General features: G+C 33.2%; 1 protein-coding gene across 10 annotated transcripts in view; it reads left to right on the top strand.

The window, feature by feature from the left end:
* The window catches only part of RALYL (RALY RNA binding protein like), an 803,768-nt gene that overhangs the window by 635,003 nt on the left and 144,206 nt on the right, over window positions 1–24,559 (top strand). For all 10 annotated transcript variants that reach the window (XM_031946220.1, XM_031946214.1, XM_031946217.1 and 7 more), the window contains one exon: window positions 175–250. In XM_031946220.1, the coding sequence (XP_031802080.1) occupies window positions 175–250 (76 nt within the window). The remainder of the gene's footprint in view (window positions 1–174; window positions 251–24,559) is intronic.

Raw genomic sequence — 24,559 nt, 5'->3', positions numbered from 1 at the left:
AAGATAATGTAAACCAAAATATTATGCTTGTTTTTCATTTTAAGAAGCTGGGAACCTTATGAATACAGATGATAAAGGCACAAAATTATATTTTTAACCTTAATGTTTTCTTATGTTCATATTTTATTTAATGCTAATAAAGTCACCTAATCACTGTGAAATCTTTGCTTTCAGATATCAACATGGCTGGAGAACCAAAACCCTATAGACCCAAACCTGGAAACAAGAGGCCCCTGTCAGCTCTTTACAGGTAAATTGATAACTATTATGATGGAAAATGCAACAATGATCTATTTTTTTATTTTTTTGTTATGATTACGATGATTATCAGCATTCATCTTTTAAAAAAATTATTGTCATTTTATAATGCACTAGTAGGACTTAGAGCAATAAAAATGGTACATAATACTAATCAATGGCAACCAAAAAGAGTAAGATCAAGTGTAGTTGGGAGCAATCTATATGGACAATCTCAGAAAGGTAATCTTAAAAAAAAAGAGTTAGTCCTATTTTTCTTGATTGCTAGTGAATTAAAAAGCCAAAATACAATTACTTATTTCAAAATAGATTCTGTTTCACTGATATATAATGGATAATTTTGAATTAAGAATGGAACAATCCAAATTCTAAAACCACGTTTGCCACTAGCTAGTCATATTACCTAGAAAATGCTATATAACTTTTCTAGTCTTAGCTTCTTCATTTGTTAAAATAGTCAAACTAGATGAGAAAAATCCCTTAGGTCCCCTTCTACGAATTTAATGTAAAATTTAATGTAATTATAATAATATGTAAAATCAGTAAAAAAAATATCAAAAAATGTATGATAAAGTATTTACATTGTAATTTATGAAATTTATGAAAAACATACATTTTTCTGTTTTAAAATAAAATAAGTTAGGGTGAGATGATTGTTTTTTATGGATAGTATAAAAAGATTATATAGTGTTAACTAAAAGTATTACAAATTGATCTTTCCAGTTCTTCTCACTCTAATGTTCTCTTATGAGTATGATTAGATAAATTCTGGTATCCTTAGACTTGATTAAAGTATATGTGATCACAAACAATTATCCCCAGTTTTTACTACAGACCTCTTATAGAAGTATAGTTTCATAGTATCCTAATCTAAATCTATTTCCCTGGCATTGTTCACACCAAAATTCAGAGCTACGTTGATTGACAAAAGGCAAATTTTATTTTCAATACTTTCATCAAATATAAAAGGCAATGTTTTTAAAAGAGATAAATGCAAATGACTATGCAAGGAGACTCATTTTCCAAATGTTCATGTATGACTGGATTTAATGGAGAAAATTTGAAAAAATGAATTTTAAAATATTGGAAGGTAGCTGACAATGTCTTTGTTTTACTTTTTCTCATCAAAATGCCATTCCTGACTTCAAGAAAGAATGCTAGTTTTCATTTCTCTGGTTCCTCTATCTTCCATTGATTTGGTCTTTTTATAAGAATATAGATAAATAAGAGGCAGTATCTTCACACATTTTAAAGTTCATTTTTAAATTCTTAGGGAATGTCATAATAAAGTAATGAGTAAAAAGAAAAGCCAAAAATCATTTTAATCTGCTTGACAGGGCATCAGAATTGCTACAATATGTACAAGTCTAGTTACAATGGGACCTATTACTGAAAGCATTACAAAAAGGACCGACTATTTTCAATGAATTTTGCTTTTTAGATTTGTCTCTATTAATAGTTGGCTGCGTTGACAAGTAAGAGGCACAAGAATACATACAGAAAGAATAGTGTGCTATTTACAAGTATGGTATTTGAAAGAATAAACACTGCATTTCTCACATTTCTCTTTTTTGCTCTAATTGGGTCAATATTCCCTGAATAACTGTCTACATTCTCATAAAAGAGTATGTCACATCATCAAATACAGTCATCAATTGATCCCTTCTGTTCTATCTCAGCCCTTCCTTTCCTTTTCCCCAATCCAAAGCAAACAAACAAAATAAAAAATATCATTCATTAAGTACCCACTAGAGCAAGAGATTGTGTGGGGCACTAAAGGCAAAAACAAAACAAAACAAAAATATAGTAAAATGACTTTACGTTATAATGTGTATATGTGTATGTGTATATGCATATGTATGTACATGTATATGTAGTGCAGAAATACAAAATATGAACAGATAAAGGTATAGACTATGTATATCTTATGCGTATATATACATATATGTATGTATTATATGTATATCATATAGTGTATATGCATATATACATAATATATATAGCATACAAACTATAGCTTATATCAAGTGATAATGGGCACTGAAAACTAAGGGGAAGAAGCAAGACTTTTCATAGGATCTATCACATGAACTGATTTGAAAGAGGCTGGAGATTCTAAAAAGCAGAGAAGAGAAAAAAGAATGCTCTGCAGACAGTGTACATTGTCATTAAAACAGATCTCTAGTGCCAAGTTCAGGAAACAACAGGAAGATCACTTTGGCTAGAATGTAGAATGAAAGAAGATAAGTGATACATAATGAGCATGGAAAGCTAGGCTATAGCCAGCTTGTGAAAGGCTTTATTTGGCCAGTTAAAGAGTTTGGATGTTATCCTAGAATTGGAGTTTTGTCACAGAAGCTTTTGACGTGTGTTTAAGTCTATAGACCTTTCTTAAAATAACATATTTCAGAGTATAAAATAAAATATTTAGGATTACAAAGGAAAATAATGATGTTGAAATGTAATTAATTTTAAAAGTTCATGAAGCCTTAGTTAAGATTCCCTCTCTTTAGAAACAGTGGAAAACAACTGAATTTTCTTCAGCAAGTGGTTGTTGTGATCAGACATGCTTTAGGAAGAGGATTTTGGTACTGTATGCCAGATGGACAAGGCACAAATTGCAAACTGGAACACCCATTAGAAAACTGTTGAAATAGTCTTGAAGAGAGGGCCTAAATTAGAATGGTGGTCATGTGAATGGAGAAAACATACTACTTTTTAGGAAATTAAATATTTTTCTGAAAGCACATTTTACAGTAAGAAAAATTATAAACTTATCCAACTCACCCTTTTGAAAAACAATAGCCAGTATTCTCAGCAGTCTCCAGCTTAAATTATGGTAGCATTCTCTTACTTTTTCTCCCTGCCTCAAGTACCATTCTGTTTCAGTCCATTATCCACACTGCTGTGAAAGTATTGAATCTTTATTGTAAACCTGACCATGTCATTTCTTTGCTCAATAATCTCCTGGAGCTTCCTATTATTTCCAGAATTAACTATTAACTTTTCCATTGAGCATTCAGAGATTTTTACAATCTGGTCCCAACCTATTTTTCTGGGCTTATTGTACATTATTCCCCTTTTTTGAACTTTGCATTCTAGTTAAAGTGGCTTTCTCTCACACATAATTAATTTCCCATCTTCAGTATTCATATTTTTGTAATGAGGGTCTCCCATACTTTGAATTCTTTCCTTCTTTACTTCCAACTCATGGATTTCCTTTCTTCTTGCAAAACACAATTTAAGAACCATCTTTTATATAAAATTTTCCTGCTTCCTTCTTTTTGTTCATGCTCTGTGTGTGTGTGTGTGTCTCTGTCTCTGTCTCTCTCAATCTCTCTCTCTCTTGTATTATATAATATTGAATTACTTGGCATTTATTCTGAATATATATATATTTTTCTGCCTTATGAGAATAAAAATTCCATGTTAATAGGATTAATTTCATTCATGGCATAGTCTGGCACATAATAAGTACTTAATAAATGATTATTGATTGTTTTATTTAAATATTTTATGTGATCTTAAGGATAAAAATATATTTTCATAAGCCACTATAATTCTCCTCGGCAATTGACTGTGTCAGTGTTTTAGAGAATTAATTGATTTAGAAGTGAATACTATATTAAGCATCTTTATGCTCAGGTCCATCAATGCTTGCTTGATAGTGATGATGTTGTCATATAACAATGAAAATACAAGAAATTCATCTCTACAAATATTCTCTTCTTGATGCAACATAGCTGAATATATTGTAGCAGTATTATCTCTGAAGAATAGAAATCAGTTGGAAAAAAGCAATGGAAAGACATATGATAAATGTGAGAAAACTGCAGCAAATTAGTAATGATGATTTCATATAAGAAGTGGTCTGCAACATAAATATTGACATATGTCAATGAATTTGACAGTGTCAAAGAGGTGATCTTCATGAATTGACAAAAATAATGAAATTGCCTTATTAAGTACTTACTATATGCTGATATTTATTAATGTTGTCAAGCACCATAATAAGACTTGATTATAAATACAAATGCAAAGATAATAATTGTTTTCAAATAGCTTAAATTATAGAAAGTGAGGGCAGCTAGATGGTACCAGGAATAGAGCACTGGTCCTGTGGTCAGGAGAACCTGAATTCAAATGTGGCCTCAGAAGTTTGATACTAGCTTGTGTGACCTTGGATAAAGTCACTTAACTCCAACAGCTTCAACCCAAAAATTTAAAAAAAAAAAAAAAAAAAAAAAAAAAAAAAAAAAAGAACACATAGAGAGAATGGTAGACAGGAAGGAGTATTTCAATAAGGAAAATCACGGTGTGTAAATGGAGCAACAAGGAAATAAATGGAAACTATGTTTTTTACTTAATTAGGGTGCCTCTCTTTTCTCTCACCCTGTCTTCTCATTCTATCTCCATATCTACAATGAGCTCTCAAATGTTCAATATTGGAAAATAAAGGATAAAGAATTTGCTGTTATAGGAAGATAGCTAACAAGAAGATGCCTAAGGAGTAAACTGAAACCCTGTTGTGCTAGCCTAGATGCATAGACGGTCATAATGACTTCACCATTCAAGACTAGGGTGACCTCAGAGTGGAAGATCCAGAGCTTAAAAGATTCTGTTTTTCAGAACATGATTTCTCGTCTAGGTGACAAAACAGAACTAATAAGAGAACTGCCACTGTGCTAAATGCATATTAGAGAGAAAATAATCTTTGCTTATTGTTAAGGAGCTTCTTATTGAGGGCCTTCAAATTAAGACTATATGAATATTTTTCAGGAATATTGTAGAGGAAATTCCTGATTAAAATCTTTGATCTTGGACCCTTGGGGTTCCTTCTAACTCAGAGAATCTATGATTCTCTCCACTAATTCTCATTACCCTTTATGTCCTAGTAGATGCACAATACAAATGGTAAATAGGTATCAACTAATTTTTGAATGGGCCATTTCTGGAAGAATTAGGAAAGGGTTCAATAAATATTATAAGAGGGTAATAGATAGATAGTAGATTGCAGTCTGTAATAGTGGAAAATATACCCTCATCAGTGATATCACAGATCCCTCAGACTTTTGAAAAATTTATCTTAGAATACTAAGATTGTGGAATTGCCTTTGTTATTGTGAATGTATCTAGTTAAAGCTTCAAATGACAAGGATCTATTTATTTACCATAACTAAACAAAAACAAAAGAAAAGATTTACTTACTTTTAGGCAGTTGTCAAAAATTAAAAACAAAACTGAAGGGGAGGGAAAATTAATGGCTTTTATTCTCTTTATCCTGCCATATTTTTTCTTGTTAGTGCTTTGGTTTAGGTGTTTAGAGTTGAGTCACCTTGCAAATCATGGTTGTCACTACAGGAGAATTCTTGATTTTTACTAGACTTCATAGAATTCCCTAGAGTCATTTCAAGCACCTTAGAGATGATCTCAAAAGGCCTGGGGCATGGAAACCACAGAAGGTCATGTTCCTGGTATCCCCATTTACTAGATCTTTTCATCAGGTCTCTTGGTCTTTTAGTGAGTGTTATAAAGGTAGGTCTCAGACAGTGCTATAAGGATTATTTATCACCTACCTTTATCACTGACTATATAGGTCACCTAATGACCCCAAGTTTTGCAGTGACTTCAAGGATAATAAAAGTCCTAACAGGTGAACCTGAAAAAACTCCTTATTAAACTTCCCAAGAAGGAAAGGACACTAATTGGCTTAAACAATGAGCATTATTGGAAGTTTTCAAGTGAAAACTCGATGAGAACTTTTCAGGAATATTGGAGAGGAAAATCCTGATTTGTATCTTTGATCTCTAGGATTCCTTCTAACTCAGAGAATCTATGATTATCTCTATAGATTTTTGTTGCCCTTTAAATATTTTTGCCTATAGTCATTTTATGTTTTCAGTTTTTATATCCATGTACTTAAAGATTCCTTTTTTATATGTGTTGTTGGGGAGTATGGGGTACTCAGGGAGGACTGGAATAAACTGTCTCAGTAAACTGTCTCAGTAGATGGACCTGATGAGTTTGAGGGTAATTTACAGGCTTCATACCAGTCTGTGAATTAAGGGAGATGTCTACCCCATACCTGTAAAAACTTGCCTCTCCCGGCAGCAAAGTTAGCTGATGAGAACAATTTGTTTCAAGAGTCATGCAGGTGACTGAAGCAAGCACTATGGAGCACTTAGAACTTGGTCAGACATCAAAGATGCCAGGATCATCCACTGATTTTGAGCCATTGCCAGTCATTCATCTTGAATTTTGTCTTGCCACTAGACATTGATGACTCTGGAATGTAGAATGGAGCTTGATGGCTTTGTACAACTCTTCATAAACCACCCATAAGTGAAGACATCACTCTGTAATTCCATTGGTCCTCTTCAAAAATGAAAGAAAATGAAGGATGAACAACAACTTGTGTGTTACTACTTTCCTTTGATAAAAATATATCTTTTAAAGCCAAGAAAAACGGATAGAGATTCTATAAAAAGAAGTCCTTGGTAGCTTTCAGAAGGGGTGAAAAGTAAATTTTCCTCTTTTTTATTCCATCAAAAAATTGAAAATAGCTCAACTGGCATAGCCAATTTAAAATTTTCCATATAATGCAAGATTTTAGCATTTGGGGAGTGGTCTGTCCCTTTCACCCTTGACAAAGCCAATGACCGCTTTCCTGGGGAAAAACATTTTAATCTGTAAATTGAAATATATGAAATTACAAAGAAAACCAATCATATTGAGATACCTATCAAATTAAAAAAATATTCATAAATCCATTGAATTTCATCCAAAGGGTCCAAATTAATAATCTCTGGTCTTAAGAAGGGTTGGGCTGAGGGAAGGTAGCCACTGTGATGACTCTAAGTTATGCTAAATTATTTGTAGTCAATATATCTTGCAGACTTTCTTCCCCCACTTTCCAAATAATTTTCCTTCTAGGGACTCAGGATAAAATACTTTATTAAGTACCTGACAAAATGGCATAAAAAATTGTGCTCAGCTGTGCTGAGATATAATCCAACTAATTAGTTCCTTGGTAACACTAAGCAAAAGAGCCAGTGTAGTAAACTGGTAAGATCACTGGACTTGGAGTCAGGAGACCCAAGTTCAAAATCTGCTGTTCTGCAAAATTCAACATGTGACCCTTCAGCTTTCAATTGGCCTCAGTTTCCTTATCTGCAAAGCAGAGGTAACAATAATTGTGGTAGTTGTTTAATAGAATTACCTCATAGGATAACATGAAGTTATGGACAGATCTTTAAGCATAACATACATACCAAATATTGCATTTTCCCCAAGAGAAACAAAATATTACCCTTGGTGCCACAATATATACATTCCTTTGTAAATAAAAAGACATGTTCTATAAACATTTCCAGATTGAGAGAACATTGTATAAAAAGGTTAAAAAGATCTCCCTACAGAATTTGTGTAGTATTAATTTTTATCATTCAGTATGTTTTTAAAGGTACAGGACTGGAACAAAGTATTCTCAGGAAATATTTGAAATTATCCTTTACTGGGATTCTTTTGCAAGATTTTGCATTGCCAGCTAAAACAGATGAAGAGTTCTGGGGAGCTGGAGATATATGACAGAGGAAAAGGAGAGTCAAAAAAACAGAAAGGCTTTGCTCACAGCTTCAGCCCTGAGCAAATGGAAGTGACCTGACTGAGAGACCTTTGAAATAGAGAGTTTTTCACAAAAGTGCTGATACAATGCCCACTAAAATAGCTCTGCTGGGGGCAGTTTTCTGGGATATTAAAGGATGACCTATTTTCACTCTTCTACTGAGCTTTTTTGAATACATATCTTATGGGCTCAGCTGTTCTTTATGCATATGAAGGCGTGGTAAAGGATTTGGGAACATGAAAGATAATGCATATTCACTGACTACAAAGCACTCAATCCTAATGCCCATAGTGCATATACACACATACCCTTTAAGGTTTACAAAGCACTTTAGATCTGTATTACCATTTTTCCCCACAAAAATCTTATGTGATAAACATTATAGTTAATATTATTTACCCCATTTAATTAAGAAACTATATGCCAGAGTGTACACCATCCATATCATTTTAGTATTTTTATGTTAAACATGAGAAATTCTTCTATACATATTTCCACAATTATCATGATGCACAAGAAAAATCAGATCAAAAAGGGAAAAAATGAGAAAGAAAACAAAATGCAAGCAAATGAAAACAGAAAGAATGAAAATACTATGTTGTCATCCATACTCAGCTCCCACATACCTCTCTCTGGGTGCAGATGGCTCTTTTCATCACAAGACCATTGAAGTGGCCTGAGTCATCTCATTGTTGAAGAGCCATGTCCATCAGAATTGATCATCCTCTAATCTTGGAGTTGCTGTGTACAATGATCTCTTGTTCTGCTCATTTCACTTAGCATCAGTTCATGTAAGTCTCTCCAAGTCTCTCTGAAATCATCCTGCTGATCATTTCTTACAGAACAATAATATTCCATAACATCCATATACCATAACTTATTCACCCATTCCCCAATTGATGGGTATCCATTCAGTTTCCAGTTTCTAGCCATTACAGAAAGGGCTGCCACAACCATTTTTGCACATGTGGGTCCATTTCTCCTTTATGATCTCTTTGGGATACAGATTGGATAGAGATACTGCTGCATCAAAGGGTATACATAGTTTAATAGGGTCTTTTGAGAATACTTCCAAATTGCTCTCCAGAATGGTTTGAATCAGTTCACAATTCCACCAACAATGTATTAGTGTCCCAGTTTTCCCAGGTCCCCTCCAGCATTTCTCATTATCTTTTCCTGATATCTTAGCCAATCTGAGAAGTGTGTAGTGGTATCTCAGAGTTGTCTGAATTTGCATTTCTCTGATCATTAGTGAATTAGAGCATCATTTCATATGATTAGAAATGGTTTCAGTTTCTTCATTTGAAAACTGAATGTTCATTTCCTTTGGCTATTTATTAATTGGAGAATGGCTTGAATTCTTATAAATTTGAATCAATTCTCTATATATTTTAGAAATGAGGTCTTTACTAGAACCCTTGAATATAAAATTTTTCCCAGTTTATTGCTTCCTTTCTAATCTTGTCTGCATTGATTTTGTTTGTACAAAAACTTTTTACTTAATATAATCAAAATTATCCATTTTGCATTCTATAATGTATTCAAGTTCTTCTCTGGCCATAAATTCCTTCCTTCTCCACAGATGTGAGAGATACACTTTCTTTTGTTCGTCTAATTTGCTTATAATATCACTCTTTATGTTTAAATCATGAATCCATTTTGACCTTATCTTGATATAGGGTGTTAGGTATGGATCAATGCCTAGTTTCTGCCATACTAATTTCCAATTTTCCCAGCAATTTTTGTCAAATAGTGAATTCTTATCATAAAAATTGGGTTTGTCAAGCATTAGATTACTATAGTTATTGACTGTTATGTCTTATGAACCTAATATATTCCACTGATCAACTCCCCTATTTCTTAGCCAGTACCAAATGGTTTTGAAGACTGCTGCTTTATAATACAATTTCAGATCTGGTATGGGTGTAAGGCATTTTTTTTTTCATTAATTCCCATGACATTTTTGATTTTTTGTTTTTCCATATGAACTTTGTTATTATTTTTTCTAGTTCTACAAAATAATTTCTTAGGAGTTTAATTGTTATAGCACTGAATAAGTAGTTAATTTAGGTAGTATTGTCATTTTTAGCTCAATCCTACTCATGATCACTTGATATTTTTCCAATTGATTAGCTCTGACTTTATGTGTATGGAAAGTATTTTCTAAATATTTTATATTATCTACAGAGTTATTTTAAATGGGATATCTCTTTGTATTTCTTCCTGCTGGACTTTGTTGGTAATATATAAGAACGCTGATAATTTATGTGAATTTATTTTGTATCCTGCAACTTTGCTAAAGTTGTGAATTGTTTCTAGTAGTTTTCTTTTTAGTTAATTCTCTAGGATTCTCTAAGTGTACCATCATATCATCTGCAAAGAGTGATAATTTGGTTTCCTCATTGCCCACTCTAATTTCTTTTTCTTCTCTTATTGCCAAAGCTAACATTTGTAATACAATATTGAATAATAATAGTGATAGTGGGTAATCTTTTTTCACCCTTGGTTGTAGATGCTACTGATCATTTTAAGGAAAACTTTTATTCCTATACTCTTTAGTATTTTTAATAGAAATAGGTGTTGGACTTTGTCAAATGCTTTTTCTGCATCTATTAAAATAATCATATGATTTTTATTAGTTTGGTTATTGATATAGTTAATTATGTTAATAAGTTTTCCTAATATTGAACCAACCCTGCATTCCTAGTATAAATTCTACTTGGTCATGATATATTATTCTGGAGATAACTTGCTGTAATCTTTTTGGTAATATATTATTTAAGATTTTTGCATCAATATACATTAGGGAAATTGATGTGTTTTTTATTTCTCTGTTTTTCCCCTTTCTGGTTTAGGCATTAGCACCATATCTGTGTCATAAAAGGAATATGGCAGGACTCCTATTTTCCCTATTTTTCATAGTATTAGAATTAATTGTTCTTTAACTGGTAGATTTCACATGTAAATCTTTCTGGTCCTGGGGATTTTTTCATAGGAAGTTGATTAATAACTTGTTCAATTTCTTTTTCTTAAATGGGACTATTTAAATAATTTATTTCCTCTTTTGTTAATCTGGGCAATCTATATTTTTGTAAGTATTCATCCATTTCACATAGATTATCAGTCTTATTGACATATATTTGGGCAAAATAGCTCGTAATTATTGCTCTAATTTCCTCTTCAGTGGTGGAAAGTTCTCCCTTTTTATTTTTGATATAATAATTTGATTTTCTTCATTCCTTTTTCTAATCAAATTAACTAAAGGTTTATCTCTTTTGTTGTTTTTTCATAAAACCAATTCTTATATATTTAAAATTAATTAAATAGTTTTCTTCCTTTAATTTTATTCATTTCCCCTTTTATTTTCAGAATTTCAAATTTGGTATTTAATTGGGGTTTTTTAATTTGTTCTTTTTCTAGCTATTTTAGTTGCATGTCCTATTCATTTATCTTCTTTCTCTATTTTATGCAAGTAAGCATCTAAAAATATAAATCTCCCCCTAAGAACTGCTTTGATTGCATCCCATAAATTATGGTTTGTTGTCTCATTATTAATATTCTCTTGGATGAAAGTATTGATTATGTCTGTGATTTGTTGTTTCACCCACTCATTTTTTAGAATGAGATTATTTAGTTTCCAATTAATTTTTGGTCTATTTTCCTCTGGTCTTTTATTAAATGTAAATTTTATTGCATCATGATCTGAAAAAAAATGCATTTACTATTTCTGCCTTTCTGCATTTGATTTTGAGGTTTTTATGCCCTAATACATGGTCCATTTTTTATAGGTTCCATGTACTCCTGAGGGAAAAAAAAATATATTATTTCCTATCTCCATTCAGTTTTCTCCAAAGGGCTATCATCCCTAACTTTTCTAGATTTCTATTTACCTCCTTAACTTCTTTGTTATTTATTTTGTGATTCAATTTATCTAGTTCTGAGAGTGCAAGGTTGAGATCCCCCTCTAGTATAGTTTTGCTGTCTATTTCTTCTTGTAGTTCTCTTAACTTCTCCTTTAGGAATTTGGATGCTATGCCACTTGATGTATATATGCTTAGTAACTTCATTCATTTTAGTATTTTTACTATTAAAGCAATAGATGAGGATGCCCTGGGAGCTGTTGTCACAATCCTGTACACAGGAAGCCCAGGCCATAGGGTTGTCTTCTCCCTGGAAGCAACAGTAGGATTGAACAGTCCCCTGGGTGTCTAAGCAGTCTTTTAAAAATTGCTGTGCTTACCTTTGAGTGTGAGAAAGGGGCTAGACATTCTCCAATTGAAAAATGGTCAAAGGATATGAACAGACAATTCTCAGATGAAGAAATTGAAACTATTTCTAGTCATATGAAAAGATGCTCCAAGTCATTATTAATCAGAGAAATGCAAATTAAGACAACTCTAAGATACCACTACACACCTGTCAGATTGGCTAAGATGACAGGAAAAAATAATGATGATTGTTGGAGGGGATGTGGGAAAACTGGGACATTGATTCATTGTTGGTGGAGTTGTGAACGAATCCAACCATTTTGGAGAGTAGTTTGGAACTATGCTCAAAAAGTTATCAAACTGTGCATACCCTTTGATCCAGCAGTGTTACTACTGGGATTATATCCCAAAGAGATTATAAAGAAGGGAAAGGGACCTGTATGTGCACGAATGTTTGTGGCAGCCCTTTTTGTAGTGGCTAGAAACTGGAAACTGAATGGATGTCCATCAGTTGGAGAATGGCTGAATAAATTATGGTATATGAATATTATGGAATATTACTGTTCTGTAAGAAATTACCAAAAGGATGATTTCAGAAAGGCCTGGAGAGACATATACGAGCTGATGCTGAGTGAAATGAGCAGGACCAGGAGATCATTATATACTTCAACAACAATACTATATGATGACCAGTTCTGATGGACCAGGCCATCCTCAGCAACGAGATCAACCAAATCATTTCTAATGGAGCAGTAATGAACTGAACTAGCTATGCCCAGAAAGAACTCTGGGAGATGACTAAAAACCATTACATTGAATTCCCAATCCCTATATTTATGCACACCTGCATTTTTGATTTCCTTCACAAGCTAATTGTACAATAATTCAGAGTCTGATTCTTTTTGTACAGCAAAATAACGTTTTGGTCATGTATACTTATTGTGTATCTAATTTATATTTTAATATATTTAACATCTACTGGTCATCCTGCCATCTAGGGGAGGGGGTGGGGGGTAAGAGGTGAAAAATTGGAACAAGAGGTTTGGCAATTGTTAATGCTGTAAAGTTACTCATGCATATATCCTGTAAATAAAAGGCTATTAAATTAAAAAAAAAAAAGAGAAAGGGGCTAGAAAGAGCGTCTTAAAAATTTTGCTTTATCAGTGCTGGCCTGATTACCACAACAGATGGAGAGCCCACCCTGTGTACCCAAAAAAAAGGGGGTACAAAAACATCTGTAATGATAATTCCACTCACCATTGGTACATGGAATGTATGCATACTTATTAAAAACACAAAACCCAGCAAACCTAAAAGACAAATAATTCTTGTCAGTAAGTATCACATCCAAATAGTAACACTAAGTGAAACAATGACGGCAAATAAAGGCCAGGTTATTGATTTAGAGCTGGATGCATGTGTTTTCTGCAGTGAAGCTGGTGTAGGTTTTGCAATTAAAACTAATGTAGTCAACAAATTTGAATACCTACCAAAAGGAATGTATGACAAACTCATTGCAATGCAATTGCCACTTTCAGGAAAATACCATGCCATGATTAGCAGTCCCTATGCTCTCATCAAGATGAACCCTGATGTGATCAAAAAAAAATGTATGGAGACCCGGATATCTTTATCATCAATGTACCAGAAAAGAACAAGCTTATAATTCTGGATGACTTTAATGCTAAAGTAGGCTCAGTCTACCAGACACAGCAGGGAGAAATGGAGTTGAAAACAATAACAGCAACAGTTATTATACTACTGAAGACTTGTGCATTTTATGACTTTTTCATCATCAACACTGTCTCCCATTTACCTAAACAAAATGAAACTTCATGGATGCACTCTCAAGCAAACACTGGCATTTAATAAACTCTGTGACTGTAAGAAGACACAGACAGGATGTGAGAATGACAAAGGCAATGTGTGGTGGGAGTGCTGGACTGATCATAAACTTGTCCTCTCCAAGCTGAATGTTCCCATTCAACAAAAGTGGCAGCTCCAAGGCAAAAAGACTACCAGACTACCGGAAGAATTAATGTCAATAGATTAGAGCTTCTCTGAGCTGGAACAGTTTGTTGCTAATTTGGAGGGAAAGTTGAGCCAATACACACTTGGCAAGAGTGAAGCAGAAAAGGAGTGGGCAGCTTTCCGAGATTTGATGTACAATACTGTATTTTCTCATCTGTGTCAGAACACTCAAATCAAGACTGGTTTGATGAAAATGATGGGGAAATTTTAGAAACTGATAAATGCAAAACAAGAACTCCAGAGGGTATACCAGCAACATAGTTCATCCATCTCTAAGAAGGCAACTTTTATTTATATCTGAAGTAAAGGACATGTGAATCTTAGAAAGATACAGGATTTTTTACCCAGTAAGAAGGCAGAAGAAATTCAGTTTTATGCTGATTGTAACAATCAAAGTGCCTTTATGACACCCTAAAGGCAATTTATGAGTCAAAGATCTATGGTACATCTCAAGTACTTGGTGCTGATAGAGTCACGTTGATGAGTAAAAGAGACCTGATCCTAGAGAAATAGGTTGAATGTTTCCAAAGAGTTCTCAACAGACTATCAATACTGAAGCCATTGTCCATTTACCTCAGGTTAAAGTCAATCCCTCCTTAGCTCAAGTTCTAACTGCAGAAAAAGCTTTCGATGCCATTAGGTTCCTTTCATGTGGCAAAGCACTTATGCTGCTTCTTTCTATTCCAGTTGAGATTTATAAGGTAAATGTATAAAATCCCTTACAAAAAATAAAGCTCATACAAAAACTGACTTGAAATTTTGTGGGTTATATGGCAAGAAGTTATCCCTCATGACTTGACAGATGTCTCCATTATCCATCTCTCTAAAGATACAGGGAATAGATTGTCTTATTATAATCATGGGATTGGGGTTGGGGGTGCAACTCTCTCCCTCTTTAGTTATTGCTGGCAAGATTCTTGCCAGAATCCTCCTTCCTAGGCTAAACTTTCACCTGGAAGATGGTCGGCTCCTTGAGGGCTAGTGTGGTTTTAGAAAGCACAGAGGAATGATTCACATGACATTTGCTGTTCAACAATACCAGAAAAAATGCCAGAGGGAGAATAGAGGTCTGTATTCAATATTTGTAGATCTTATCAATGTATTTTGATATTGTCTGTCACAAGGACTTATAGAAAATTGTGTCAAAATATGGTTATTTGGAAAATCCATCAGCATATTACATCAATTTCATGATGGTAGGCTTCCAATATTCTGGATAATGGATGTTGCTTTTGCACTTTTCCAGTCACCAATGGGATGAAATAAAGCTGTGTACTTTCCCCCATGCTTTTTAGCATGATGTTTTCAACCATAATGTCAAACGCCTTCAATGAGGATGAACACAGCATCAAAGGTAGCTACCTCACTGACAGTAAAATATTTAACTTAAAAAGGCTACAAGATAAGACTAAACTGGAGGGAGAATTTGCACATGATTTATTTGTTCATAGATGATTATGCATTTACTTAATGAAACCTCTGAGGTTGAGAGCCAATAAAATACAGGCTGGTTTTCCACTACTTGTGCTAATTTTGTCAGAACGATTAACACCAAGAAAGCACAAATGCTCCATCAGCCAGTACCATGCCATCCATATATAAAACCATTGGTTACAGCAAATGGATATGTTTTGAATGCTGTGCCTAAGTTCACTTATCTTAGCAGTTTACTTTTCAGAGATGTCCATATTGATAATGAAGTTGACACATGTATTGCCAGAGCTAGCTTAGTATTTTGAACCTCCAAAGGAAAGTATGGGAGACAAGAAAAATTAGACTAACTATAAAACTGAAGGTCTACAAAGCTGAAAAACCTGGACAATATATCAACAACATGCCGGGAAGCTGGAATCACTTTCATTTGAATTCTCTTAGGAAGATTCTGAAGATTGCCTGGTAGGACAAAATACCAGACTGAGGTCCTTTCTCAAACTAACCTGCCAAAAATTCAAATTCTGCTGCAAAGAGCACAACTCTTTTGGGCTGGCGACATTGTCCAAATGCCGAACATATGCTTGCCAAAAGGTTATTATACATAGAACTTAACATAGGATAAACATTCATATGGGAGCTAGAAAAAAGCAATGCAAGGATGTTCTTAAAGTCTCTCTTAAAGAACTCTGGAATTGATTGTATGGTGTAGGAGACAATGGCACAAGACCACCCAGTTAGCATGTCCTCATCAAGGAAAATACTGTGCTTTATGAACAAAGCAGAATTAAAGTAGTGCAAAAGAAAACACTAGATGCCCAAACTTAGAGAATCCACTCCAAATGTTCATATGGACTAATTGAGCCTGATCTGTGGTATAACTTTCCAAATTCATATTTGTTTAAATACCTATAACTGGACATACTGTATCTTCATTCTGACACAGTGATATCACTTTGGTCCTCTTCAAGAACAGAGGACAATCAAACAATAAACCACCATGGCAGAAAAATGACACCTATTATCATAAACTATTGCTATTAGCTAGATTCAAATTCTTTGACTTCAAAAGAATATATTGCTTCTTTTAAATCATTTTTAAAAGGTCACTTTTGAAATACATGCTATTCATTCCCAATATATAAATCTACCAGGTAAAGTTTATAATAAATATTTTACTAAAACGTTTGATTTTCCTACGAATTATTTTTTTCAATGAACACTTATGTTAAATTATATTTCTTAGTATCACCACCATCATTATAAATGAGTATGTCAAGAGTCCACTATGTAAACTAAATCAAGTCAATATGTTTCTACGATTTGCCTCCTCCTTCACCCCAACTTTGTGTTCTATACTTAGAGCCATAAGGGGAAAAAAAGTTTAGTTTTGTTGTAGAAACAGAATAAGAGAACAATAAAGGAAGTGCCAAATTGGCTCTGTGGAAAAAGTGGGCCTTAAGCTAGGATTTAAAAAATGAGTCTTGTTTGAAAAGCTGACACATGGAGGATGGCATCCCAATTGATTCATAGGATCATAAATTTAAGGCAACTATATAGAGATCTTAGAAATTATTTAACCCAAGTGAGATACAAAGGTTAACTGAATTTTCCAAGGTCATTTAAGTAAATAACTGAGCTGAAATTCTAACTTGGGTAATCTGACTCCAAATACACTAATTTTTCCATTATACTGTGCTGGAAGTATTAGTCTGAATAAGAGTAGGAAAATAGAAACAAGTATATCATGTTCAGTAAGAAGATTGATGTAGCTGAAATAAATGGTTCACTTTAAAAAGTAATGGGAAATAAGCATGAAATTGTATAGAATTTGAAACAGGAGGAGAACTTTATGACTGAGTACAACCTAGTTTACTTTATAGATGAAGAAATTGAGGCACAGAATACTTGATTTGCCCAAGCTCATCCTAATTAGTGGCAGATCTGTACTTCAAACACAGATCCTCTGCCTCCAATATACTATTTTTTTTCCATCACATCACACCATCTCTCTCATTATGGAGGTCCTTGTAAGGATAGAAAGCCTTAAATGAGAGTTAAGCAGGTTGGGCATGGTCCACAAAATAATGAGTGACTGACAGGATTAAAATTGCGTCTTGGGAACATAAACCTGGCATCAACATTCAGGATAGATTATAGAGACATGTAGACAAGATATTAAAAGCTTGGAGGCTAATTTGAAAATGTTTGTAGTAATCAGGCAAGAGATGAGAAAACACTGAGCTAAAATGGTAGGTAGCATTTGGAATGGAAAGAAATCTCCAGGTCACAAAGACATTGTAAATTAAAAAGCCACAGAACTCAGTGGTAGCTTGAATAGGGAATCAGAATTTTAAGATGTCAAATCCAAAGAAAGGAAGCACTATTAATATGAAGTGCTATTTAAAAAAAAAAAAAAGGTTTCTTTGTTTGTTTTGGGGGGAGTGAAGACAGGAAATCAGAAAGTGTTCCAGGTACTGTGAATACTTATAAACTGCAGAAAGGCAGCCTGTGCTCTCAATTTTAGTGGAAAGGGAGAAAGAGTTATGAATGTACTTACTCTTAATCTTGATAGTATACTGTATTGGATTTTCTTAAAAAATGATGGGATGTTGAAAATAATTTTCATCAGTTCTGACAAAATAAAGTATATTACTTTTTAAGCATTATTCTCTTGGGGAAAGTACTTTTAGGTGAACATTATTTAAAGTAAGACTAGGTTTCATTTTCTATCCTTTAACACTAGATGTATGGCTATGGAGAAGTTATTTAATATCACTATTCCTCAATTTCTTCTTCTATCAAATAAGGAAACCAATACTTGTTCTGCCTTCCCCATATTTGGGGGAAGGCACAAATGATATACTTGTAAAAGTCCTCTTTAACTATAAACCATTAGAAAAAACAGGAAGGCAAATTAATACTAAATAGGCAGATAAAAGAAAGTGGGCAACAAAGAATTTTGCCACTAGGTTGAATGAATGACTAAAACATTTACTTATATAAAACAGCATAATCATATCTAATATCTGCCTTATCTCAGATAAATATTGACATGTGCTCATAAATTTCCCACTTAACTAATGATCACATATCACATTTACAACCTTAAAATACATCAATACCATAAGTTGCTTCAGATAATTTACATTTGAATAATATCAATTTCTGACTATTCAAATTTAGTTTTGCTAATTTATTTGGATATTTATTGCTATTCATTTGCTGCAAATACAAACCAGATGAAGGAGGGCTGACTTCTCTAAGTTTTATAATGAGCTATCTGGATTTCCCTGACATGACTGAAGTGATTCAATTTTTTAAAAAGTGTTCCCTTCTATTTCCATTTTCCAGATATGTTGATCATATCAACCAATGTTGAGCAAGCAGAAGATTAGATAAAGCAATAATATCCACACATAGTAGTTTTCTGGACAATAGAGAATTAAATATAATTATGATCTTTTTATTCCTGAAATAGAAACTGGCATAGTAGAGAAAATTAAGACTTGAAAATGAATGAATGAGTGAATGATACAGCATTTATTAAGCATTTACTATGTGACAAACATTGCTCTAATCTGTAGGGATATAAAATCATATGTGAAATAATTCTTGCCTTCAAAGTGCTTTCATCTGATCAAGTTAAACAACATATGCATATTTAAAATAAACATATAAAATTAATAAAGGTAAAGGAATTGGAAAGACCAGGAAAGGTTTCATGTAGAGAGCAATACTCAGGCAGAGTTTCAAGGAAAACTTCTATTTATAATCTTCTGATTATAAGCAGAGGTGATGTGGGAGTGCATTGTATAGGTAGTTACAGGAAATATCAACCCAAAATAAAGAATATTATCAAAACAAAGGATATGAACAGACAATTTTCAGATATAGAAATTAAAGCCATTGTAGTCATATTAAAAAAATGCTCTAAATCACTATTGACTAGAAAAATGCAAATCAAGGCAACTCTAATGTACCACATCATACCTATCAGATTGGCTAACATGATAGGATAATGATAAAGTAAGGATAATGATAAATGTTGGAGGGGGTGCGGGAAAACTGAGTTAGAAATTCATTGTTGGTAGAATTGTGAAATGATCCACCTGTTCTGGAGAGCAATTTGGAACTGTGCCCAAATAGCTATAAAACTGTATATATTCTTTTGTTTATTTGTTTTTTTTAGGTTTTTTATTTTTATTTTTTAAATTAATAATAATTTTTTATTTTTCAAAATACATGCAAAGATAGTTTTCAACATTCACCCATGCAAAATTTTGTGTTCCAAATTTTTCTGCCTCCTCCCTCCTTCCTTCTCCCCTAGATAGCAAGCAATCCAATATAGGTTAAATATGTACAATTCTTCTAAACATATTTCTAAATTTATCATGCTGCACAGAAAAAATCAAATCAAAAAAGAAAAAAATGAGAAAAAAAAACAAGCAAGCAAATAATCCCAAAAGGTGAAAATACTGTAATATTGTCTGCATTCAGTCCCCATAGTCTTCTTTCTGGATGCATATGGTTCTCTCCATTATCTCCATCTCTCTTCTTTTTTTTTTTTTTTTCTTTCTTTTTTTTTTTTTTATGATCTCTTTGAGATACAAATCCAGTAGAGACAATGCTGGATCAAAGGTGTGAATATTCTTTGACCCAGAAGTATTTATCATAAAAGACAGGAAAGGACTCACATGTGCAAAAATGTTTGTAGTAGTTCTCTTTGTTGTGGAAAGGAATTGGATATTGAGTGGATGTCCCTCAATTAGGAAATGGCTGAATAGGTTATGGATACAAAATCAAAAGTGAAATAATTCTTACCTGAATTGAATGTATGAATGAATGTAATCGAATATTATTGTTCTGTAAGAAGTGATAAACAGGCTGATTTCATTCAGAAAAGCCTGGAGAGACTTACATGAATTGATACAGAGGAAGATTATCTGATCAACTATGATAGACAGCTTTTCTCAATAATGCAGTGATCCAAGACAATTCCAACAGATTTGGGATACACATTCAGAGAAACAAGCTATGAAGACTGCATGGGAATCAAAGCATACTATTTTCACCTTTTTTTTGGCAAGGCAATTGGGGTTAAGTGACTTGCTCAGGGTCATACCACTAGTAAATTCTATGTGTCTGAGGCCAGGTTTTAACTCAGATCATTCTGACTTCAGGGCCAGTGATCTACCCACTGTGCCATCTGCCCCTCATCTTCTTTTGCTTGTTTTTTCTCATGGAATTTTTTTTTCCTTTTAGTCTGACTAATATAGAGTATATTTTAAAGTATTGTATATGTATTACCTGTATCAGATTACTTACTGCCTTGGGGAAGGTAAGGGAGAAGGGAGAAAAATTAGTAACTTAAAACTTTGCAGAAATGAATGTTGAAAACTATCTTTACATGTTTTTGGAAAAAGTAAAATACTATTTTAAAAATACTACCACAGTAGCAATAACTAGGCTCTTTAATGGAGGCAAAGGGATTGCAATCCAGAGCTAGTACATAGCACTTGGAGTGTCCAAGAGAGGGGGAAGATTTTCATTTGCCTTCAGGCAATTCACCTTTTTGGGATCAGGCAAGGTCAATTCATAGCTCCATTCAATAGGAACAACCAATGTTAAAGGCATGGGGACAGGACAGATATGTGAAGAAAATCAAAAACATCCCTTAGAACAGTAGTGTAAAGTGAAGATTATAGTGAGGATGGAAAGATTGGTTGGGATCAAGTGGTGATGAGATTCCAATCTAAAAAAAGAGCTGATATTTGATCCTAGAGACAATAGAGAACCACTGAAATTTGTTGATAAGGGAGGGATATGATTAGTTCTGTACTTTAAGAAATCATTTTGTCAGATATGTAAAAAATTGATTGGTTAGAGAGGGAATAATCTGGAGATACAAATAGTCAAAACAAGAGGTAAAAGAGACCTTAATTAAGGAGGAAACTATGTGAAAAGAGAGAAAGGTGTGGATACAAAAGATATAGTGGAGTAAAATTTGACAAGTAATTTAGTATCTACCAGAAGGTTACACAATGAGCAGTCTGATAGTGCTCCCTAAAGAAATAGGGGAAATCATAAGCAGACAGATTTGGGAAGAAAGATAATTTAAAGTGATCACTTTTGGACATTGAATTGGAAATTGGAAATTTAGGAAGATTAAGATAGATAAATGTGTATAGATGTAAGAAATAAACCAAAATGTAAACGAACCTCTGGAGATTGATATGCATCACATAAAGAAACATGTATTGATCAGCTAAGGAAGACAAAGAGTTAGAGCCTGCCCTGAACTTTCTTCTTTTAAGATTGTCTACCATAAATTAGTACTATTAATTAATGGCTTCTTTTCACACAATATTGTTTTTCAAGTCCAAATACTCAATCTCGATAAATTCATATGTTAAAACTATGAATCATCTAACACCATTATCTGCTCTTCAAAGAAAATAAAATATCTAACTGAGGTTAAGGTACAGACACTAACTACTAGTCCTAGATGTCTGGACCTTAGGAAGAGTATTGTTTGGATTGGTCTCACTTTTCTCTTTCTTTCTGGTAAGTGTTCTCCCTTTGATGAAAATGCTTTGTGGATTTTATCATCTGAAAAATTCTTTACTTTCTGCCTCAGAAGCTTCTTTAATATTATTTTTCTTATTGTTAGAAATGATGGTGTTTTGTTTTTTCCTCTTATTTCCTTTTAGTTTCTTTAGAAATTGATTTTAATTTTTTTTTGCTCTGTGTTCCCCTGCTTTATTTAGAATTCCATTTGTAAAGAGTTGGAGATAGGAAGGAGAAGTTTAAGCTCTCTGGCACATAAGTGCCATCCATCATTCTGAAGAGTTGCTCTGGGTCATTCCTAGCTTTTATTTCTAGAGATCATGGCTTTCAAGGATGAGTGCTCCTTCCTGTTTGCTCACTGAGTTCATTTCCCATTTCTTTTTCACTTTGCCAGTGCAATCAGAAGTGGCTTTGATGTGTCTCCAGAAATAACAGAATCACTGAGATAGACCTCAGAAATCATCTAGTCTACTTCAAAGCCAAAAAGTAATCTCTTGCACAGTATCTCTTGAAATCTGGCAATTTCCTATTTGGGGAAATCCTTTATTTGAATTGCCTCTCCTTTTTCACACATGAAAACTCTTTTATGACTGTAGGAATTGAATAGGAAAGGCAATGAATTGAGCTATTGCACTCATCAGTACAAAATGTAATCAATCCACAAGCACTTTTTTAATGGCCTATGGTATGCCAAGCATTGTACTAGATACAAAGACAAACTTGAAATAATTCCTGACCTCAAAGAATTTACTTTGCAAATGTACAAATAAAAAAAATACAAAAACAAATTCATTATAATGGGAGATTGGATCTAAAAGCTGTTTCTTTAGCACCTTAGAAGATTAAAAAAAAATTCATGTGGATGATAACACTTAAGCTGAATTTTTATGAAATGTATTTCTACAAGGCAGAAATTAAGAGAAAGTACATTCCAGGTCTGGGGAACAATCCAGGTGAGACAAGATATGCAGTGCCTTGCTTGAGAGAAAGCAAAAAAGATCAATTTAGTGAGTCTTTCATAGAGCATGTGAAGGGGCACAGCTTGCAATAAGACTGGAAAGGCAAGTTGCAAGCAGGTTGTATAAGATTTTAAATGTCAAAACAGAATTGTACTTACTTTAAAGGCAACAGGAAGCCACTGAAGTTTATTTTAAAAGGAGGAATAGTGGTTAGATCTGTCTTTAGAAACTGAAAAACTGATCGATATGGAAACTTTTATTGTTCTGTCTTTTAAAGTTTCTAAATTATGCTTCAACTTAAAAATTGAAAGTGTTTGCTATATAGTGAAAGTAATGTTATTCTTTATCATCTTTTTCCCTTTTCATTTTACACTAGAAATTATTCCCCCTTCTTGCTGATGGATTTGCATACACCATTATTGTAGACATTGTCCCACTTTTTATCTTACCTAGAGAACTTCATATGCTTTGCATGCAGACATCACTGAAGCAATGGTTTTGGAGCAGTTAAGTGAAATAATGGGAAGAGCACTGGATATGGAATAAATAAGATCTGAATTTAATCTTCTCTCATATACTCTCTAGCTTGTGATCCTGGGCAAGGTACTTCATGTCTCTCAACCTCAATTTCCTCACCTGTAAAATGAGAATAATGATAGAACTTACCTACTAGTGAGGTTGAAAGAATAAAAATCTTTTTAAAGCATTTTATAAACCTTAATTTACCATATAAGTGCTAGCTATTAATGACAACTTGAGTACTAACAGTAAAAATGACAAAGAGCATAAAAATGGTGTATAGAAATCTAAAATTCTGCATATAGGCATGAATACAGAGAATAGCTGAACATCATATCAATTTGCCATGTTCTCACTTGTGTTATAGTTCTTTTGTACTCATGTGGTCATCCTACTGAAATGTAAAATTCTTTGGCTCAAAGCATTACATGTCACTTATTGTTACATTTTCCCTAGGTAGTGGATAGAATGTTGAGGTTGGAGTCAGGAAAATCTGAGTTCAAATCTGGATTCATACACTTCCTTGATGTAAGTGATCATGGACAAATCACTTAATTTCCATCTGCCTCAGTTTTCTCAACTATGATATTAATATCACCTACCTCTTCAGATTATTGTAAGAATCAAATTAAATTTTATATATATATATATATATATATATATATATATATATGTGGGATTCCACAATATATTATATATATATATATAATATATATGTATATATTGCTTAAAACAGTACCTGGCATGTTGTAGGTAATTAATAAGTGCTTATTTCCTTTCTTCCTCAGAGCCTGAGGTAGTAAAAATGTTTTGTTTACTAATTAATTAGCTATTTTTAAAAGAACTAAAGAGATAAAACTGGGTCACAAATGTGGTTTCAGAATTTCTCCTTTACTGTAATGAAATTTATAAAGCTTGCCAAAAACAACTCAGAGCAATATACTTCATAGCACCAAAAC

This window comes from Sarcophilus harrisii, chromosome 1 (genome assembly GCF_902635505.1).
Source record: "Sarcophilus harrisii chromosome 1, mSarHar1.11, whole genome shotgun sequence".
NCBI lineage: Eukaryota > Metazoa > Chordata > Mammalia > Dasyuromorphia > Dasyuridae > Sarcophilus > Sarcophilus harrisii.
Note: the sequence above shows the minus strand (reverse complement) of the source record. Positions and strands in the feature narration are given on the sequence as shown.